Here is a 20,414-nt window from a genome sequence, read left to right as displayed (position 1 = left end):
GAGAGGTTGGTTAATGAATACAAAATTACAGCTAGATAAGAAAAGTAAGTTTTAGTGGTATACAGTAGTGCTAGGCATCTATAATTAAAAACGATTGTGTGTTCTCAAATGGCTAGAGGAAAGGAGCTCAAATGTTTTTGTCACTAAGAAGTGATAAATTCTTGCAATGAGAATATGCTAATTACCCTTTGATCATCACACCTTGTATACATGTATTAAAATATAACTCTGTACCCCATAAATATGTACAATCAATATGTGTCAGTGAAAAATAAATAAATTTTTTAAAAGACAAAAGCTAAGTTTTGGCTAGGATGTGGAAAAAAGAAAACCTTTGTACACCATTGATGGGGATGTAAGTTACTACTGCCATTATAAAATACAGTATGAAAGTTCCTCAAAAAGTTAAAAATACAACTATCATATGATCCAGCAATCCCACTACTGGATATATATTCAGAGGAAATGAAATCAGTATGTCAAAGTGATATCTGCAAATGTGAAACTTCTTCTTCTTTTTTTTTTTTTTTGTGACCAGCCGCACCACGCTCAGCCTGTGGGCGCACTGGCAAGATCCCGGCGGGAGCGCTGCTGCGCTCCCAGCGCTGCACTCTCCCGAGTGCGCCACGGGGCGGCCCTCAAAGTGATATCTGCACTCCTATGTTCATTGCAGCATTATTCACAATAGCCAAGATATGGAATCAACTATATGTCCATCAACAGATAAATGGAAAAAGAAAATGTGGTATATATACACAATGGAATGCTATTCAGCCTTAAAAAAAGAAGGAAATCCTGTCATTTGTGACAACATGGATGAACTTGGAGGACGTTATGTCAAATGAAATAAGCCAGGCACAGAAAGATAAATACCACATGATCTCACGTACATAAGGAATCTAAAAAAGGCAAAGTTATAGAAGCGAAGAGTAGAATAGTGTCTAGCAGGGGCTGGGGACTGAGGAGGATATGGGGTTGGGATATGTCGGTCAAATGGTACAAAATTTCATTTAGACGGAGGAATAATTTTAAGAGATCTATTGCACAATAGGTTGACTACAGTTAATAATAATGTATCATATTCATAAAAATTGAAGATTTTAAATGTTTTTACTACAAAAAATAATGTGATGGCATGCATGTTAATTAGCTCTATTTAGCTCTATTTAGTCATTATAAATAGAGCTATTAGCTCTATTTAGCCATTCCACAGTGTACACATATTTTTAAATATTATGTTGTACATGATAAATGCATATAATTCTTATTTGTCAATCATAATAAATAAATTAGAAAAATTTTAAAAAGAAGGCATCCTCACTGCCTCTTAAGTTAATTTTTTTGGTTGACTTCTCACAGACTAATTATCAATAATTTCCACTTTCTTTGGGTCCATGTATTGTGCCCCACCCCACACTCCCCCTACCCGTGAATCACAAGGGCCTGTGCACTTTAAGTGAGCTGCTGCTCCCTGGACCAAGGACAGAGTCAAGTCTTCATGACGCACATATTACCCAGGAGGTCGTTTTTTTTCCCTCCTGACTGGAACAGCTCAGACGTATGAGTGACCTGGGCAAAACATCAGTCCCAGTTCCTGGCTAGCAAGAGGGAAGCACTTCCTCTGTAAACTTAGAGACCAAGTTTGTATTTCTGGAGTGGATCTGAAGGTCATAGCCTCTCTGTGTTTCCACATGTGTGCAGTTAGCTAATGAGGACTGGGAATTCTGAACACAGCCCTTTACAAATTGTTTAGAGAACAAAGCCCAAACGAAAGCATTTGCAACGCAGAGCTTCAGGTAACGCATTAGCTCCTGAGTTAAATCCAAATGAGAAAGCCTTTACATTTTTCCTCATTGTTTGTCCCAAAAATTAAAAAAAAAAAAAATCTCTGGCAATGTCAAAGCTAACTGGTTACCAAGGAGGAACAGGGATTCCATGCCACGTGGGATGTGATTGCTTCCAATGCAGAGGTACTTCATAATAACTATTGAAAACAATCTTCAGCTTGACAAGGAACAGGAGAAAATATATCGATGCCCTCCCTGAGAATGATTTGATTTTTGTTACGAATATAAAATGGCTGCCTTGCTCTTATGTTGCTTCCTACAAAAATTCCATCAGCAAATTTACACTAAATGCAGATGGTGGTGTTAGAAAAGTAAAATAATTCTCTCAATCGTCCCAATAAGTGGAATCTAGTTATAAGATCAGTGTCTGGAAGAATGTCAGTGCTGAGAAAGATAACTCCCAGGAATTAGGCAAGAAAGAAATGGAATTAGAATCTAAACACTACAAAAAGTCAGACAAACTTCAGCAGGGGATTGTAGAGTGGGAAGAGAAAATAAAGCATGTGCTTGAATATAGCTGTTGAAAAAAACTGAACACAGCTGCTTACGGTTTCCTTAAAGCACAGAAGGGAATGAGAGTCTAAGCAGGCTTTAGGTTACAGTTAGAAACGAGAAGGCAACTTGAGACAATAGGAAACTATGTGGGTGGGGGGAAGAGCCCTTTGCGAAAACCCAGATTGAAAAAGGAAAAACTGGCCTTAGCAAGCATTTGGATGTTTTCCTGCAAGAACTGGTTCCTGGATAAATTCAAAACATGAAAAGTCTTTTGGATTAAACTTTATCATACCTTTAGAATCCAAATAGAAAATACTTGTTTATCCTTAGGTTCATCCATCAAGAAGATAATGACCCCCAAACACTCTCTACAACTAAGTGCAAGCTATTTAAAGAAAAGAAGGGAGGCTGGATAAGTAATTGGGATAGAGTGGCCTCTTCAGAGGTCTTAACCTTATCCCCACTGAGCAAACATGGGAGGCCAGCCAAACAGAACTTAAATAAGATGAAGGAGAGTGTTTGCTGTGAAACTCTACCACGCAAGCCTTTAAGGGAGCACATGCCTCATTCCAAGTCCTGGGAGTAAGAGAAATTACTGTCCATACTTTGTCTTCCTACCCCCCCCCCCCACCCCATGCATAGTTCTGTGGCTATTTTCCCACTTTAAATTTATTAAACTGTTGTCCACTCTGAAGTTAACACAGACAGAAGGCTAGACATTTGTCAATATAAGTGCAAAATTGAAGTTATCAGAAAATGATTCCCAAAATATAAAAAAGGAAAATGACTCTAAATCAAACAGAATAATCAAAATATTTCAAAGGAGCCTATGCTTTCAAGGCACAATCTCCATGTCTTTTATATCTATATTTAGTGACAAACAGACTAGAATCCCTAATCAATACCATTTACAGTGGGATGGAAGTGGGTAGGTAGGAATTACTGCATGTTTCTTTCAAACTGTCCACTTCTATAACACCTCTCAAAACATTGTTCTTGTGTCTGCTTGCCATTAATAACCTCCAGGATCGTTTACTACCAGTCTTACTTGTGGGGATTATTTTGTGGGAGAAAGAGTTAAATAGTAGAGAGATGTAGACTTTGAGAGTTAGACAGACATGTTTGAAGGTTAACTATATAATGGTCCACACATTATTCAGCATGTCCATGTTTGTTTCCTCATGAGTAAAATGGTGATAAAAATAATTCTCTTATCACTTGATATCCACCCAACAATCGTATAGGTTATAAAAGTAACCATGCTTTCAGTGGCCAACTAGGTACCCAGCTGAGGGAAGCGAGCTGGTTTTAAGAAAATACAGTGTGGTTGAGGTTTCACCGAAAGGCATTCCCATCTAAATACTTTTAAGCAATGTTGTAGCCAAACAACATTCCGCCACTAGACAAATTTGCCCTTCTGATGAATTACAGGAATGTTCTAAGAGACTTCTAGACTCCAGTATGCTGCACAACTATTTCATGGAGGATGAGTCCCATAGCACATTAGTATAAATATATCTTATGCCACTATAACCTCTGCTTACCATATTTCTGAGAACTCCCCAGCTCATCATCAGCTCATTCTCCCCTCATCCTGTTAAGCAGGGCTCTCTCTTGGACAAACAACCCAAAGACACCATTTCTAACCCTGTCCTTGAGATTCGTTTCCTTTTTTTTTTCTTTTTTCTTTTTGTTTTGGTCCTTTAGTCTATTTTATTTGGTTCACTGGTGGATGGGTTGGTTGGTAGGCAGATCTGAGGTAGGTTAAAGAGTTTATCTTCTATACTTAAGGCAATTCAGATGAGAAACAAGATAAAAATGTTAGTAAATGCTAATACAGATAGGACTGATCCTTAATGCTACCAAAGACTGTGCGTTAATAGAAGTGCCAGTAAGTCTTCTTCTCAAAACAGATAAACTATTTCTTGTTTGTCATTGTGTCTTAACTTTTCACCAGTTCATGTACCATATTGGCTTTTGATTGTCTACAGAGGTCACTTGTAAATTCGAACCACCTTATCTGGAAAGATACACTTTATATGATTTTTAAAAATCTTTTCTAACCGGAAAAAGAGCCAAAGGATCAGCTCTACACTAGTAATTTTTAAAGAACAAGGAGAGAGGAAAGATAGGCTGAATTGGACACAACGTTAACACATATTCAGATGCATTATTAGTTCATATTAACAGGACCTAAGAGGTGGCAAATACAGTGATGCAAAGTAGAAAAGCTCAATTTTCACACAGATTTCAAACATATGCATACTTCATCAATTCTTGAACAGACTTTTGCTTGACAACTGTATATGCAATGTTAGCTCATTATTATCTGTCTTGCATTATTTCTCACAACAGGAAAAAACAAAAACAAAAAAAACACAAAGAACATGACAACTACCCAAGGCACAATAATCTCCCCAGGACTTCTCTGGTTTATGTAACAAAGCAGATGCTTAATTACAAAGAACTATAGGGATTTCACTTCAAGATTCTTTTATTACATTTTATTAAACTAAAAGATAAACTTTTAGGTAAATCTTTATCTAACAATGTTTTAAACTCTCTTAGAATAAAAGTATCTCATAAATATTTTTCCCTGTGATACACATCCACACACAGATATGCTGACATACACAGGTAATTATACATGTAAAATAAATAAATATACTAATATTATATATAATAAAAATTACAAGTGCATGTTTTTATTTTACTTGGAGTTACTTTCATTTGATTCAAAACAATGGCTAAAATATGAGATGGATTCGGGAAAATTCTACTTTTCATATGGGAAACTTTGCCTTGTTAAGTTTCCCTTTTGTCAAATCATTCTGTTTCATCATTTGCTTCCCTACGAAAAGATAGAGTATTACCCATCATTTCTTTGTATCTTACATGTAAGATTAGGAACTTTCTAATCATGATCAAAAAACCTCAAGGGAACCCTTGAGAAACTTCTAAACTATAGTGTTTTAGGAGTATTTTCTTTAGAAGGACTCCAAATTCTACTTCAAATAATTCTCCTTTTTAGAAAAACTTTTCTTTCATTCATTCCTCGAATAAAAACCTATAGTTTTATTGTATCTGTTGTAGCAATGATTCAAAGTACAAATGTTAAAATTTCATGCAGATTTCAAATATAGTTACACTTTACCACTGCTTAAACGAGCATAATTCCAAAGTGCCTTATATTTCTCATGGAACTTAGCCACTTGATTTCATTCAGTACATCTCAAATGTGGTTACTTTTCACGTCACCCTTAAATGCAAAGTGCAGTGTGTTCTTTGTCAGTTTCCTCCCTAAAATCTTTTGTTTCAGTTCCTGCTTTTCCCATAGTGGACAAGCCCTGAGATATGAATAGCTGTGATACCTGCAGCTTAAGCTTCTTATTGCTTATTGAGAGAATCTGTATCTTTATAAGTGGCATAGAGAAGTGTTCCAAAGATGCTTCTTGACTATGAGTTTCTTCCAATTCAGGGCTGATGCAAACTAAACTAGCAGTAGGTCTATCTGGATGCAATTAAAATGAACTATCTTTTCTTAAGAGAAGCAGAAATTAAATGCACACCTTGCAATTTTCTCTTGTTCTACAATACAGGGAGAAATTCATGCCAGTTTTTCAAATGATCATATGAAACAGGGTCCTTATATTACCAATATTTTATGGATAAAGAGACATCTGAGCCCACTTACAGCCACTTGCAGAACAATAACAAATGATACATTCATCTTTCAAACTCAATTTATTTTTTCATAATTTTTTTTTTTAAGCTATGTTCATGAGTTTTTTCTCTCATACTCCAGAGTCCTTGTTCCTTTACTAAAGGGAAAAATAAATAACTATTTTAATAGCAATATAATTTACCAATAAGTTAGTAAGAACAATAGTAAGCATCAAATCATATGACAATAACCATGCCTTAAATGTTATACGCTATTACTATGGTTTCACAAAGTAAGGAAGCAAGAATCTTTAGGCTTCTTTTTTTTTCCTTCTTACCTTTGAACTTGTAAAACAACATTACAGAATGAACAGCATAACAAAGGGTGAACAAAAGAAGCATTTTTTTCCAGAACCTATCCAACTCAATTAGAATGAATTTCACCACCTGCTGCTGTGACGGAATGTGCTTTTTCTCAAAGACATCAGGTTTATAGGCCCTGAAAAATCCAGAGGGCTATCATATAGCCAGCACCAAAATGTATGAAAGAAACATCCTTTAAATCCTTACACTATTTGCTATTAACAAAGCCAGTCTCAGTAAACACATGTCAATTCATGAAACACACATTCCTTCAGCACTTAAAATATACTCAAAACTGCATTAAATTATGTAAATTATGTAGGATCCCTGGCTACAACATTTCCTATGAGAAGAAATAGGACAGACACATAGCAAACATGGTTCCATGTAATTTCGAAAACACCATTAGCATTGTAGGAATAAATAACCTCATTTGACAGTTGAGAAAACAGATGTTCAGAGATGTTATGTAACTTGTCCAAGAAAACTAAGATTATTACTTAGAGATTGTTTTGGTATAGACTTATACCATAAAGTCCTTGAAGGACTATGTCTTTTTTTTTATATTTGAAAAGTTATTTATTTATATGGTATTGTAAATTTATATAAATTTTAGTGAATTGAATACACATATCATATTTGCACATTACACATTATTATATTTTGCATATCATTTTAAAAATACATCACTGTACCTAATTTCTCATATATTTATAAAATCATTGATAAGTGAAGATAGATAACTTCAAACAAGTAAGAGGGATAAGTCCACACTAATAAAATGAATATTCTGAGTCAGAAACAATGACTTTTAAAAAGTAACTCTGGGAAACATGTGTATCTGTACATTTCTTTGTTTTCACAGGCCTAGGGAACACATGTCCAGCCATGTTTGTACTTTCCACTGATGCAAAATCAAAGGTTCTCAGAGAGAAAGGTGAAGCCCTTAGAATTTAAGTAACCACATGGAACTGTCCTATGTCCTCACACTTTGGTAAGAGAAAATAAGTCCCACTCAGAGCCAGAGAAATTTATAATCTAGACAAAGAACACAAACTAATCACAAAGGCACGAGAGATGGGGTAATATAAGATCTGTGATCCCAAATAATGCTCCAAAGAGGTGGTGTTGTGTTTAGATAGGATAGAGTCTACTGAGGACATCCTGAGAAGGGGAATTTTGGAAGAAAACACTGACATAGACTAATAGAGGTAAGAACAGAGAGTATTGTATGTGTATTAGCATGAAAGGCAATATTCTAAAAATAGAGACTTGAAAGACAGCAGCAGGATAGCAAACAGAATATCTGGACAAAAGGCTTCTGTAAAGATAGAAGATATGGATGAGTAAGAGTAGCATGCCAGTTATAGATGAAAGCAATATAACTCTATCATTTTATTTTTAAACCATTTTACATTTTAAAACAATCATTTAAAAATGTTTCCCAATAAAATCATGTCATTTCTGCATGTGCAAAAGTATTAGAGTTAGGTTAAGGTATTAAATGCTGTCAAATACAAATTTATGCTTAAAATAGCAATGTTGTCTGTTATATTTAACACTTATGGATAGTTTTACTTCTGCCTAATATGCGTAAGAGTCATTACAAGTAAATTCTGAGTACATATATAGCTACAAAACACTGTTGAAGAAAATCGTACAGCTGTGTGACTCCTAAAACATGTGAAGTACCTATTTGGTTTTACATTTATTTCAAAACCTTCTCCAAGTTAACACTGCATAATAATAATAAAATAATCTAAAATATCTAATGTCCTAATATTGGAAATGATAAATTGGGGAGAGTTTTTTTGGTGGGAGAAATGACTTCGACTGTAGCTGTCTGGTTGAGTTGGGAACAGATGAAGACCATTTACCAAAAAAGTGGATATTATTTTCTAACTCTGACTATAAGACCATAAAAATTGGCATTTTCTCAAAAGAGGCCCAGGATGAACATTCTATGAAAAGGTATCTACAGGACAATTCTGAGTAAACTTTATGCTTTAGCTAAAAATACCAAAGTTCCTACATAAACCAACCTTTTCTGAAAAGAAATCAAAAGCCAATATCAATACCGAATGAAGCAAATGTGTAAGTTTATACATTAATCACACATGACTAGTGGTAAAATTAATACCAGAATACATTTAGAGTAAAATTCACAAAAGAAGTTTAGGAAAATATCACATATCTCATATCCCAAAGGGACATATATTTGTCTAAAAAATGACTGTTTTTGTCCCCCCCCCCCTTTATGCTAACCTAATCGCATTATTTGAAAATTGAATAAATGTGTTTTTCAGGTCTTTTTGCTTCATGAGCTTCTTGCTCAATAGACTGTGAGCCCACCTGGTGGAGGTGCCTACTCCTTTCAAAATGTAATTCCTAAGACTCATAAATTTCCCAGAACATTTATTTTGGTTTGCTCTGCTTTCAGGAAATAAAAGGTACTAGAAAAGAGGCTTTCTGTGGTGTTTAGTTTCTTCCTTTACTTACTCTGTGTCCGTGTGGACCAGCTCAGGGCAGGTTTACTCTCTGCTGGAATCACACAGTTGCATTTAACATGCATATACGTTCTGCCCCCACTGCATGCCAGTGTTGCTTGTTAGAATGGATCCATGGGTAGGAACTACCTCATACTCTGTAGTGACTCTACCTAAAAATATGACAAATATAATGTCCACCCTCCCTGCAGGTTCATGGGGTTTAACACAGAACTCTGCACTTTCCTCACTTGCTACATAAATACTCCTTGTCAGTGCATAAGGAAGAAAGTTAAAAAAAAAATGATTAATTCTAAATTTATCCAAATGTATGGCTTTATATTTAGTCACTTAGAAACTCTTGGGGGGGAAAAAGTGTATAATGTGGCCATGAAGGTAGAATGGTAATAAAGATTCATTCCAATAACAAGGTCATGCTGCCCTCCGATATAATCTAGTTGGATTCTGTCTTCTCTATGAAAGAAGTGTAACATGCAGGATTATTCCTCTTACAGAAAAACAATTCATGATTTCATCAAGACTGAATGATATCCTTCATGGATGATTTCAGAACTTCTCGATGCTCATCTTCAACTTTGATTTTAAGAGCCCAGTGAAATGTTAAAGGCAACATAAGCTTCTATAAATATAATTCAACCAGCCTGTGACAACAAAGGCAGAAGTGAGTATTTCAGTCTCTTAGAAGTGAGCTGGTATGTTTGGCCCTCTCTAACCACTCTTACACCCTATGGCTGCTAAGCACGGAAAAGTTCTATGGAATATCCATTACTCATTCCCTCTGCTCCAAACACATAGCCTGTCAGAATAATGGGGTGAGTGGTGGGTGGGGGAAGGAAAAGGGAAGCCAACCTTAAAAAGCAGGAAAAGGCAGAGACAAGTAAATCCGTTTAAGATTTACACCTTGTTTTCAATAGCTTCTTTCATTTAATTTTCCCTTTTTAAATTAGCAAATACACTGGATCCAGGAAAAAAACACACAGGGAAAAACAAAAGCAAAGAAACAAACAAGAACAACAACAACAAAAAAAAAAAAACAGAAGAGTGCAAGTCTCTGTGATTTGTACAATAGCTCTTATTTAGTGCTTGTGTTTGAATATCTGAATGAACTGTGGTCTGGTTTTCATTACTCCCCATCTGGAGCTGTCGCCTGCTTTGTTAGGCAATTTCTGGTCATTTTGGCCTGATGGTGACTGTTTTGTTTTATGTTGCCATATTATACAGAAATGAAAGCTGCAGCCACCACCCAGGAAAGAATAATCTCAAAAACGAGAGGTTATGTTGAAAGAGTTCCCATGACCCTTTCCGGAATAGAGAAGTGAGTGTGTTTATCTGGGCTTGACTACTGTCCCTGACTGACAGAGTGTGGGTGTGAACTCAGCAGAGAACAAAAGCCTTTCTTGTACATGCTAAGATAGAATTAGAGCCTGTTGGGTTAATACATGAAGGTTCATTTTGATGCCTTTTCTCTTCATCTCTAAGGAGACTAGTGTGTGGACTTTCTCAGACCTTACTAAACTCTAACTTGCATATAATACACTGCATATGCAACAGCTTATGAAACACTGAATTCATATCATGTCTTTAAAAACAGAAAGAAATAAATTCTTGTCTTAATATCTGGTTTAAATGTCATAGCCTTCATCAGGAGGCAAAGTTGTAAGTGACTCAAAAGCAAGCATCTTGCAGAAGATCAAATCCAACTTGGGTTCTCTAATGACAGTCTCGATGCTCCTAGTGATTTCGTTTGAAAAAGCCACCTCACACCCCCTTTAATTTCTGTCCTCAAGAAAGCAGGGGTCAAGAAAAACTCAACTTCTGTGTCTTACTTAAAGAAGCAAAGCATGGCATCCACTCCTCATTCTTTTCTATTTTTCATCTGACATTATTTTATAAAAACAAAGAAACATATAGTCACAAGTTACCTAGGTTTCATAGAAAGAACAACCAAAACATAAACATAATTGAATAGAGCACAGTTTCTTCCAAAAACTGTATTTTCTTGTTTGCCTGAAAAGACAACAGAACAGATTCAGAGAAATGTTAAGATAATAACATTGCTCATAATCCCACCACCTTAACACAAACATTTTTGTCTTGCTTAATATTGCTAGAATTTTATACAAAAGAAATATGAGGCATGGTCAAGCATTTTCCATGTATTAACTCATTTAATCATCACAACATCCTATGAGTGAGGCCCTATCATTATTACCACTTTATAGATGGGGAAATTAAGGCACAGCAAGGCAGAGTAATTGACCACAGGATACAGCTATTAAGTGGATAGGCTGTGTTCAAACCAGGCAGTCTGCCTCCACTACAGTCATAACTACATCAATGCTGACTCTCAAATATTTACATAGCTTCATACTTAGTGTAACATTATTTTATACTCTTTCATATTGATTTAACTTCATACAATAAACATTTTCCAGGGTTTGACATAGTCTAGTCCCCATGATTACCATTTTAACAGCTACAAGCAGTTGCATATGCTCGCTAAGCTTGAATTTGGATGTTTCCTATATTTTTTCCTAGTTTAGAGAATGAAAGAGTATTGAGTTGTGTATATATACATTTTTTTAAAAATATATGTTTGAGTAAAGTATTTGGGAAAATGCTCCCAGCAGAATAAGTAGTATCACCAGTTCACCCTTTATTGCTTTTTCCTTCCGGTCTTTTTAAAAAGGCTCTATCCATTTGGCAATGGTACTACCGATGAAGAATGGATGAACCAGTTTCACAGTAAGCAGTACTGGACAGCCTACAGGTTATAATGTTTGCTACTTTCACGGATATAAACTATCATTGCAAATTAAGTTGCATGTTTCTTTTTTTTTTTTTTTTTATCGTGACTGGCACTCAGCCAGTGAGTGCACCAGTCATTCCTATATAGGATCCGAACCCGCGGCGGGAGCGTCGCCGCGCTCCTAGCGCAGCACGCTACCGAGTGCGCCACGGGCTCGGCCCAAGTTGCATGTTTCTGACTTGCACTGAGGACACTGCTTCCTCCAGTAGCCCTCAAGTAGCCCTCTCAAGTTTTTGTTTTTGTTTATTTTCTACCACATCCCCTCTCCCACTGGACCTGTAAGTATCGAGTCCTCCTGGCTCCTTTCTAAGTATGGTTTCCCTCCTACCTCAAAGATCCAATTTAGAATCTCACATAAACAAATTTTATAATCAACTAAATTTCATTTTCACCATGGTCTACAGACCCCTAGTATATTCCCATTATTTATCCAAAAATACCTTCTGGGTCAGTCACTTTTTCTAATACTACTCCTGCTTCGTTTCCTGGTGATTCCAATAAACGTTTAGATAACTATTTCAATACCCGTCTAATCATTTCCTTGAACTCTGATGACCTCATATCTTCCTCCCAACCTCAGCAGCTTGCTCCCACGGTCATCATTCATAGTTGTAAACAATATTTCATAAACATAACTGCCTCTTCTTATCTCTTCTCTACTCGTAACTATTTCAAGGTCCATTTTTCTGAAAAGAGGAGGACCCAGTATATCATTAAAACAGAATTTTCCCCCGAACCTGAAAGTGATAGTAGTGTATTTCTGATCACGATCACTTACTTTTAGGGCACGATGTGCTTGATGAAGTTTGTGATTCAGATTCACTACTGCTAACCACAGGCTCCAAATGCTTGAGGCCAAAACAAGGCAACTGGAGGCTTTTATAAGGGGATAAGGGCCATGTGATTGCCCTGCTTTCTTTACATCACCCTCAAGGCAGAAAAGGTCTATCAGCCCCCTGACCTCCCGTACAGTCATCTTCAGCCGCCCTTCTATTAATGATTTTCCTAGGTTGTTCCATGGTCCCTCCCTCTGTCCCTTCCTTTTCTTCCTTCCTTCCTTCCTTGCATCCTTTATTGCTTTCTTCCTTCTTCCCTCCCTCCTTTTCTTTTCTCCATCCTTTACTCCTTATTTTCTCCCTTCCATTTTTATTGTTGATTATTATACTCGAAACCAGTAATCTCTAAACTACTTTTTAACTCCACATCACTATGAATAAAAATATTTGGAGCAGCAAACCCAATATTTACATATTTATTTATTTAAAACACATGTATTTGTAAGATTATACTAATATATACATTATAGAACATTCATTAAAAATTGATAAAAAAAAAAAACCCAGAGAGATGCAAGTTCTAATATTTTCTTCTAGTAGTCCCAATAAACAGTCTTGCATCCCCCTGCACACATCGCACTTTAGAGATAAGTGTTCTAGATTACACAGGCCATGTCCTCGTTGATTTTAAAGATCTCTTTGGAGAGACAGAAAATTAAACAGGCAGTTGCAAAAAAAATGTGGATGGGAGTGTTAGGAGTGGAGATAAGGATATCCAGAGGATGATTGGTCCAGATCAGCAGCCACCCCCTCTCCAAGAGCTAGATAACTTGCTTATGGAAACTGTGACCACCCCTTTTCAATTATATCCCTTACTCTTCAAACACTCACAATTATACAGAGTACAATTTTTCAGCTATCAATTTATACTTCCACTGTATCCAGTGTTGCACAGTGAGAAGAGATATCTGCATTCTTGAGCAAAACTTTGCTTAGGGAAGGATCCTTCATATTGACTATTCTGATTATCAGGCACGTAATGGAATCTACTGTGGTTTGCTTGTGAAGCATTTGTGCTTCCGATTGGTGCTTAAGCAACATTATTGACTGCCTGACGTAGGATCTCAATTTTCTCTGGTTTTTCCTATAGATATTTTTACCCAAAAGACTTTGAAAATGAGTTATGCAGGTCTGGAAGCAATAAAATTAGCATTCTAACACATCTAGTATTCCATATGCTTCCTACAGGCCAAGAGTGACAGAATGTCCCCTTGTCATGACCCCACTTTGTCCTTACATGTTCTATAAGATTCAGTGTTCAGCTGCCCGCCCTAACGTACCACACCCTGTCTCACTTCTACAAATTACACTTTGCTAATCTTATTCACTCCCTTGACCTCAGTCACCATCATAGCCCTGAGCTTTCCTGAAATTTCTTCTTTGACATCTCCCACATGGATGTCATGCCAGGGCCCCTAACTCAGCATGTCCGATACATAATTTATCTCCTTGTGCCAAAACCTATTAGTACTTCTTCTGGACTTCTTACCTTAGTAAATGGCACAGCCATCTTCCCTAATCACAAAAGCTCAACATGGAGGCTTCATTTCATACATCCCTCTCTTTCACTTTTACAGAGAATAACCAATTCTACCTTTGAAAACTCTCATGGTGATCCCCTTTCCAACTACCCTAATAGCGCCAGAGAGATTCCTTTCTAATTTTCCTCTTGAACTATGACTACATTTTTTCCCTCTATTTTTTCCCACCATAATTCATTTTCACTCACTTTTGCCAAAATAACTTTTCTAAAACACATAGAATCATATCACGTCTTCTCAAAAAACCATTAAAGAGTCCATGTTGCATACAGAATTAATTCCAAAATATCCAGGATAACATTTTAAAAGCCTCTCACATCTTGACTCCTTCCTTCTTCCTACCAATATCCTTACTGGTGCATTTTTCTATTTCAGCTACACGGGTCTACTCAACTACATTCTGAAATTCTCTCTCCTGAATACCAACTTTTCCCAAGCTCATCCATTCTACCCTGCCTTTATAAACTTTGTTCCCTAAAAAAGAATCTCCATATTCTCCTCTAACAATATTTTGTGGATGTATCTGTTATAGATACCTCTGTTATACTCTCACACATATTAGGGTGATATACTGATCCTAATAAGGATATTGGGATCGGTTTCTTTGTTTCTTTTCAACTAGAAATTGAACTATTAGGTAGCAGAAACCATGTCTTACTATTCTCTGTTTTGTAGTACCTAGCACATTTCTGAGTTTATAAGAAACATGGAATGCTTTTTTATTTTTTACTGCTGAATTAAATCTGACTACCATTACCCAAGTAGGTTAGGATATATATAGAAGTGTCTGAGTGTTCTTTCCAAGACTTGAGCACATTATATTTGTATGTGAAATAGTGGCAGTATTTAGAATGATCTTGGCTCTACCACACTTCTTGATTTCAGTACTGCAACAAAGACTGGATTAGAGGAACAACAAATAACACATGTTACAAGAAACATTCCAATTTTCCAGTAAGAACTGAGTCATGCAAGAGAGACCATATAGATTTCACAAATAATTTAATGCAACCTTTAAAAGAGTATGAGATTGCCAGACATGAAGAAACATGAGCCACAGATAAAGTCAAATGACTTCAGAAATATTTCCAGGAAACAAACAAACAAACAAACAAAAACCTGACTTAATAAGATACTAACTCTGAAATCCTGAGATGCTTATAGCTGAAGCTGAGATGCAATAGGCCCATCAGTAAATTCATTTCTAGTCAACCAATGTTGCTAAAGCTTTAAAGAAAGAAATTAAAACGTGTCTTGCATGGGAAAGTTTTCCCCATAGTTCCTCATTTTTATATAGGAAATCAATTTGCATCACTGATGATATCATTCAAATCAGACAACCCAAAGTTGTTAGGAGGTAATTTGTTTTATGCTGAAGCAATTTGATACTTGTTCTGATTTGTGATTTTCATTTTGTTTGTTAATGAAAAAAATTAATGAGAAATGTTACTAGGAATACAACTCATCAAAGCATTGGCATTATTAGATAGTTTTGCCATACACTGTACATTATGATCATTATGCCGCTGGTGCCCAGACCTCTGCAATGGAGAAGCCATCAATCAAACAGCATAGGCAAGAACTCAGGGTACAGATGCTGTGACACATACCTTTGCACTGATTTGTGTTTTTGTCAAGAATTGCCTTTGTGGATACAATTTTTCCATACCTGAAAGAGAGAGAGAGAAAAAAAACCATGTTATTATAACCCAGTGAAGACACTTAAAACACCTTAATGATCATCGAGCACACACAACTGAGCATGAATAAACCAAGAAAACAAGCTCTGAACTCCCATTTCACACCTGGATGATCTTCTTTCACCAGGTCGTCCTTATAACTTAGGAATGTGCTTCCCTACCTAAGCGCTGGGTTGAGCCTTCAAAAATAAACCTGTCAGCCTGTCATAGGTGGTTGAAAAGGGATTGCATGTGATTGTGATCAAAGTAAACTATAGCCTGTGGATTCACGGAAGAAAGTGTGGAGCTTGGTGCCAGGCAGCCTGGAGTTTGCCTCCAACTCCGACTCTGACCTAGTGTTGTAAACTCTGAACAGTTTAACCCACCTTCTACAAGCCACAGTTTCTTCAACTGTGAAAATAAGAAGCTACACACATCAAATCTTCTGGCTCAATCAACCTTCACGTCTTCTGGAATTCAGGTGTTAGGTTTTAGGAGCAATTTAGTGTAGTAGTTTAAAGAATACACCATGACATTAAACTGCCATGGCTCAAATCCCAATTCAGCCAGGTATCATTGGTTGGCTAAGTCAGTCACATGTGTGCTCTTTGCATCAATTCATCATCTATAATAATGTCAGTATATTTATTTCAGTAGTGATTTAGATTATTACTTATTTTTAATGATCTGTAATGATATATTTATAAATAACATATTTATAATGATATATTTACAAATAACATAGTTGATAAATAATATATATAATATAATATATATATAAATATAAATAATATATTTATAAATATATGGGACGAGGATAAGTTTCTCTCCCTTGCAGGATTGTTGTGAGGGTTAAACGGGGTTCACTATTTAAAGTGCTGAGGACAGTGGCTGACAGGAAATAAGTGCTCATTAAATGTGAGCTCTTCTCCCTGTACAATCTCCCTGTTATCTGCTGTATATAAATGTCTCCAGCCCTTGGCATTCTCTGAGGTAGGTGAGAAGTAGAAGGGAGTCAAGTTTCTGTCCCAAATAATAGCTTAAGCTATCACTGTCAAAATCTTCCACTAAGAAATTAAAGGTAAAATTAAAATCAAAGGCAGGTAAAGTTGTTTGCTAGAAGATAACCTACATTCACAATTTACATTGTTATTTTTAATGTTAGGGATTTCATTAACTATGTTCTCACTGGCCTGTTCACACAGATACTCACAAGTTCAAAGCTTTTTTGTTAGTTGAGTGTTAACAAAACGTCTATTCACTTAGGCTATTACCATACACGCTCACTCCCTCTAAAATCCCACAAACCCCTGCCTTTCCTACCCGCCAACAAACACATACATGCCTCTCTTTCAAGTCCTATTTCATCCCAAGAGTTTTTCTATTGGAAAATTACCAGTAAAATAATACAACATTTTAAGTCTCTTCAGTCGACAATGATTCGTGATACCTTCAATCATACCCACTAACTTGCTGTGACATGTACTAGATTTGGCCTATTCAGGCATTCAGTAAACATTAGTAAGAAAAAATAAATAAAATAAATAAACATTAGAGTAAGAAAAAAGAAGAAGAAAAGGAAATTCTGCTGAAACTTTTTTTTTCCACACAGACCACCATTAATACAGTATGTGAGAGGTAAAAACCAGAGAAATAAAAAGAATTTAGAACATTTATAATCATCTCACATCAGGCATATAAACCCTTAAGACGAAAATCCTTCTTAATTGGTTTTTAGAGCTACTCCTGAAATTTTCATGTAAGTACCTCCTAAATTAAAATTTAGCCCTGTCTTTTAAAGATAAAATTAAAAATTACTGTATCTCATAGTGAATTACCTCTCAAAAGTGGACTGTTAACCTATGGTGCGCACATCGTCCTACTGTATCACTATTACAAGGATGTCCTCTATTTCATTAAATGTAGTATGTGTAAAACATGGCTATCATTTTTTTTACAGCAAAGAAAAAAGTCAAATGCTTTCTTGTAGAAATCATTTGTGGGCATTTTGGCAAGCAACTTTTTTCTGAAAACAAACAAACAAACAAACTTTATTTCCTGAAAGTATTACAATATTACTCTAAATGAAAAATCACATACACATGCAAAGCAAACTATGCTATTTCTTGACTTCTCTATTCTTAATGACACTCTAGGCAAGACTTACAGTGTACAGAATCACAAAACAATGGAACACAATTCAGCACACTTGACACAGCCTCTACTCTGAATGGGGTTAAAGGAATTTCATTCCTTGGCTCAGTTACAACATTCTGCATTAACAATTATTTTGCAAAGCTAGAGTATGCTTTAAACAAGAGAAGGTACTTAATGGGCCGCTGGGTACAGTTCATGTCTGAACTCTCACAGTGACAAACAGGTACTTTCTGCATGACTGCATATTCTCCATGATCTGCAAAGTAAACAATTGATGGAGGTAAATAAAGTTTAGACTTTTTTTTTTAAAAGACCCAGCCACACAAAACACAAAAACCATCAATATACCTGTGAAGAATTATCTTAAGTCTCTCTTCCTGATGTTTTTATCAAAGTACACTAAAAGATTACAGTAAAAATGACAACACAGACTACATTTTTTACACACTCTGAAGGAAAAAGAAAAGTTTTCTAAGGCACAAGGTATTTCTAAATGTTGTTTATTACCTCTTACTCTTCCCCTTCTTAGGGTTTAGATCAAGACCTAAGTCTTCATAAAGTTTTTCTTCAACTACGCCACTCACAAGTGGAAAGCAAAATCTCATAGTAGAGAAACATACTCTTATGTGACCTAACTATTGAATGATACCTGTAAATAGACACCTGAGCACTATCCCATGTGCCTCCTGGCTCCAGAAGCTTTCAGACAAATCCAATTCACTCTTCTATCCTTTCATTTCCCACAGCTACAAGAGATAAAATACTATCCACAGTCGACTTCCTTGGGTGTTCGAGATTCTTGGGGGAAACAAAAAATGAACTGAACATATTTAATACCATAATTCTTTCCATGTAGTTCTTTTCTAGCCAGTGTGAGAAGCCCCTAAGAGAGCATTACTAGGGCAGTTTTTGACATAAAAAAATATTCAATTCCATATCATATCTACATATTCACCAAATATTCTCAGTGTTCACACATTCTCTAAATATAGTCAGGTCTCGAATAACATTTTCTTTATATTCTAAGGGTACTCTTTCAAAGTGTAGCTATTCTATAATAACTACTTATTATATTTTCAGTTTTTATAACTGAATTTTATAAATTCATACATTGTCTACCAACTCTTTAAAATACTTTTACCCTAGCTTGTCAAAACAAGTTTTACATTTAATTTTTTAAAGAAATAACTAGTTCTTTCCTGGCATGGATTCTCATTCTTACACAGCATCTGAGTCAAACTATATTTGTTGATACACTTGATTATTTCACATACAAGCCTAATTTAAACTAATGGCATCTTTTATTTTCCAAAGTTGAAGAGAAAATAGAGCCATTATTGGTCTGCTCTTTATAAATTATGAAGATATCAAATTGGAGGAATCTTCCTATAAAGAATTTATTTTTAAACCCTTTTGCTGTATCACCCACTATGTATATTAATTCGAAAAATACAAGGCAGAGACTGAAAATAGTCTCCGCAGTCAATTAACTCTCAGCTAACTCATTTTTCACATACCTTCTATATTGATACCAGACTAGAAAAAGGTATCACATTTATTTAATGGATGAAACATTATCTTCTTAGCAAATGTAGTTGTTTGCCTACTCCTAGATGGCTCATTCATTCTTTGGCATTTGGGGATGCTAATGGAGCATATCTGTAGCTTTAGGGACCTGGCTGGAGTGTGATGGAACTATCCCTCTGATGGACTGCATCAGCCAGGTTTCATTCCACGTCCACAATCCATTAATATTCTGAAGCATCAACAAGTTCAATTTACAAAAGAGTGGTCAAAAGCCATGTATAATTGTTATGGACTGAATTGCGTCCCCCTAAAATTAATACATGGAAATTCTAATCCCCAGTACCTCAGAATATGACCTTTAAAGAGATAATTAGGGTAAAATGAGGTCACATGGGTAGGCCCTAATCCAATATGACTGCCTTATAAGAAGAGATGGGCACAGAGGGAAGACTGTGAAGGCAGAGGAGAAGACGTCCATCTACAAGCCAAAGAGAGAGGCCTCAGAAGAAGCAACCCTGCCAACACCTTGACCTCATACTTCCAGCCTCCAGAACTATGAGAAAATAAATGTTTAAGCCACCCAGTCTGTGGTACTTCGTTATCGCAGCCCTAACAAACACAATAACCCCTTCTTCAAGGCCTAGTGTAGCTTTGGGAAAGGGAAGAGAGGTGAGAGGATTCAGCAGACAACACTCCTTCTTTGAATGCTTTGCTCAGTGATTTTGCCCTTGACCCTTCCAAGCCCTCATCTAAGGCTGCTGAGCTCTTTGTCATCCTGCATTTGTGAGTGATAACAGAGGCCAAGAACTTCCAGTGTCACCCAGAGCAAACAACTAATAATGCAGAACATGGTCCTTGGCCTTGTAGTCTGGGTATTCTTTATTTCCCCTCTGCTGGGAAAATATAGGAAAATGGTCAGGGCCCCCTCACATGTTCAGAATCTTGCTGAGCATTTGATATAAACATGCATGTGTGCCCAGGGGTTCCTTG

The 20,414-nt window shown here is 36.2% G+C and overlaps 1 protein-coding gene across 5 annotated transcripts in view; it reads right to left on the bottom strand.

Annotated features, from left to right (window-relative positions):
* The window catches only part of RBMS3 (RNA binding motif single stranded interacting protein 3), a 672,503-nt gene that overhangs the window by 464,278 nt on the left and 187,811 nt on the right, over positions 1 to 20,414 (bottom strand). For all 5 annotated transcript variants that reach the window (XM_063114184.1, XM_063114181.1, XM_063114183.1 and 2 more), the window contains exon 3: positions 15,672 to 15,730. In XM_063114184.1, the coding sequence (XP_062970254.1) occupies positions 15,672 to 15,730 (59 nt within the window). The remainder of the gene's footprint in view (positions 1 to 15,671; positions 15,731 to 20,414) is intronic.

The sequence above is a fragment of the Cynocephalus volans genome, chromosome 11, assembly GCF_027409185.1.
Source record: "Cynocephalus volans isolate mCynVol1 chromosome 11, mCynVol1.pri, whole genome shotgun sequence".
In the NCBI taxonomy this organism is placed as follows: Eukaryota; Metazoa; Chordata; class Mammalia; order Dermoptera; family Cynocephalidae; genus Cynocephalus; species Cynocephalus volans.
The sequence above is the reverse complement of the archived record's forward strand: the minus strand, read 5'-3'. Positions and strand labels throughout refer to the sequence as shown.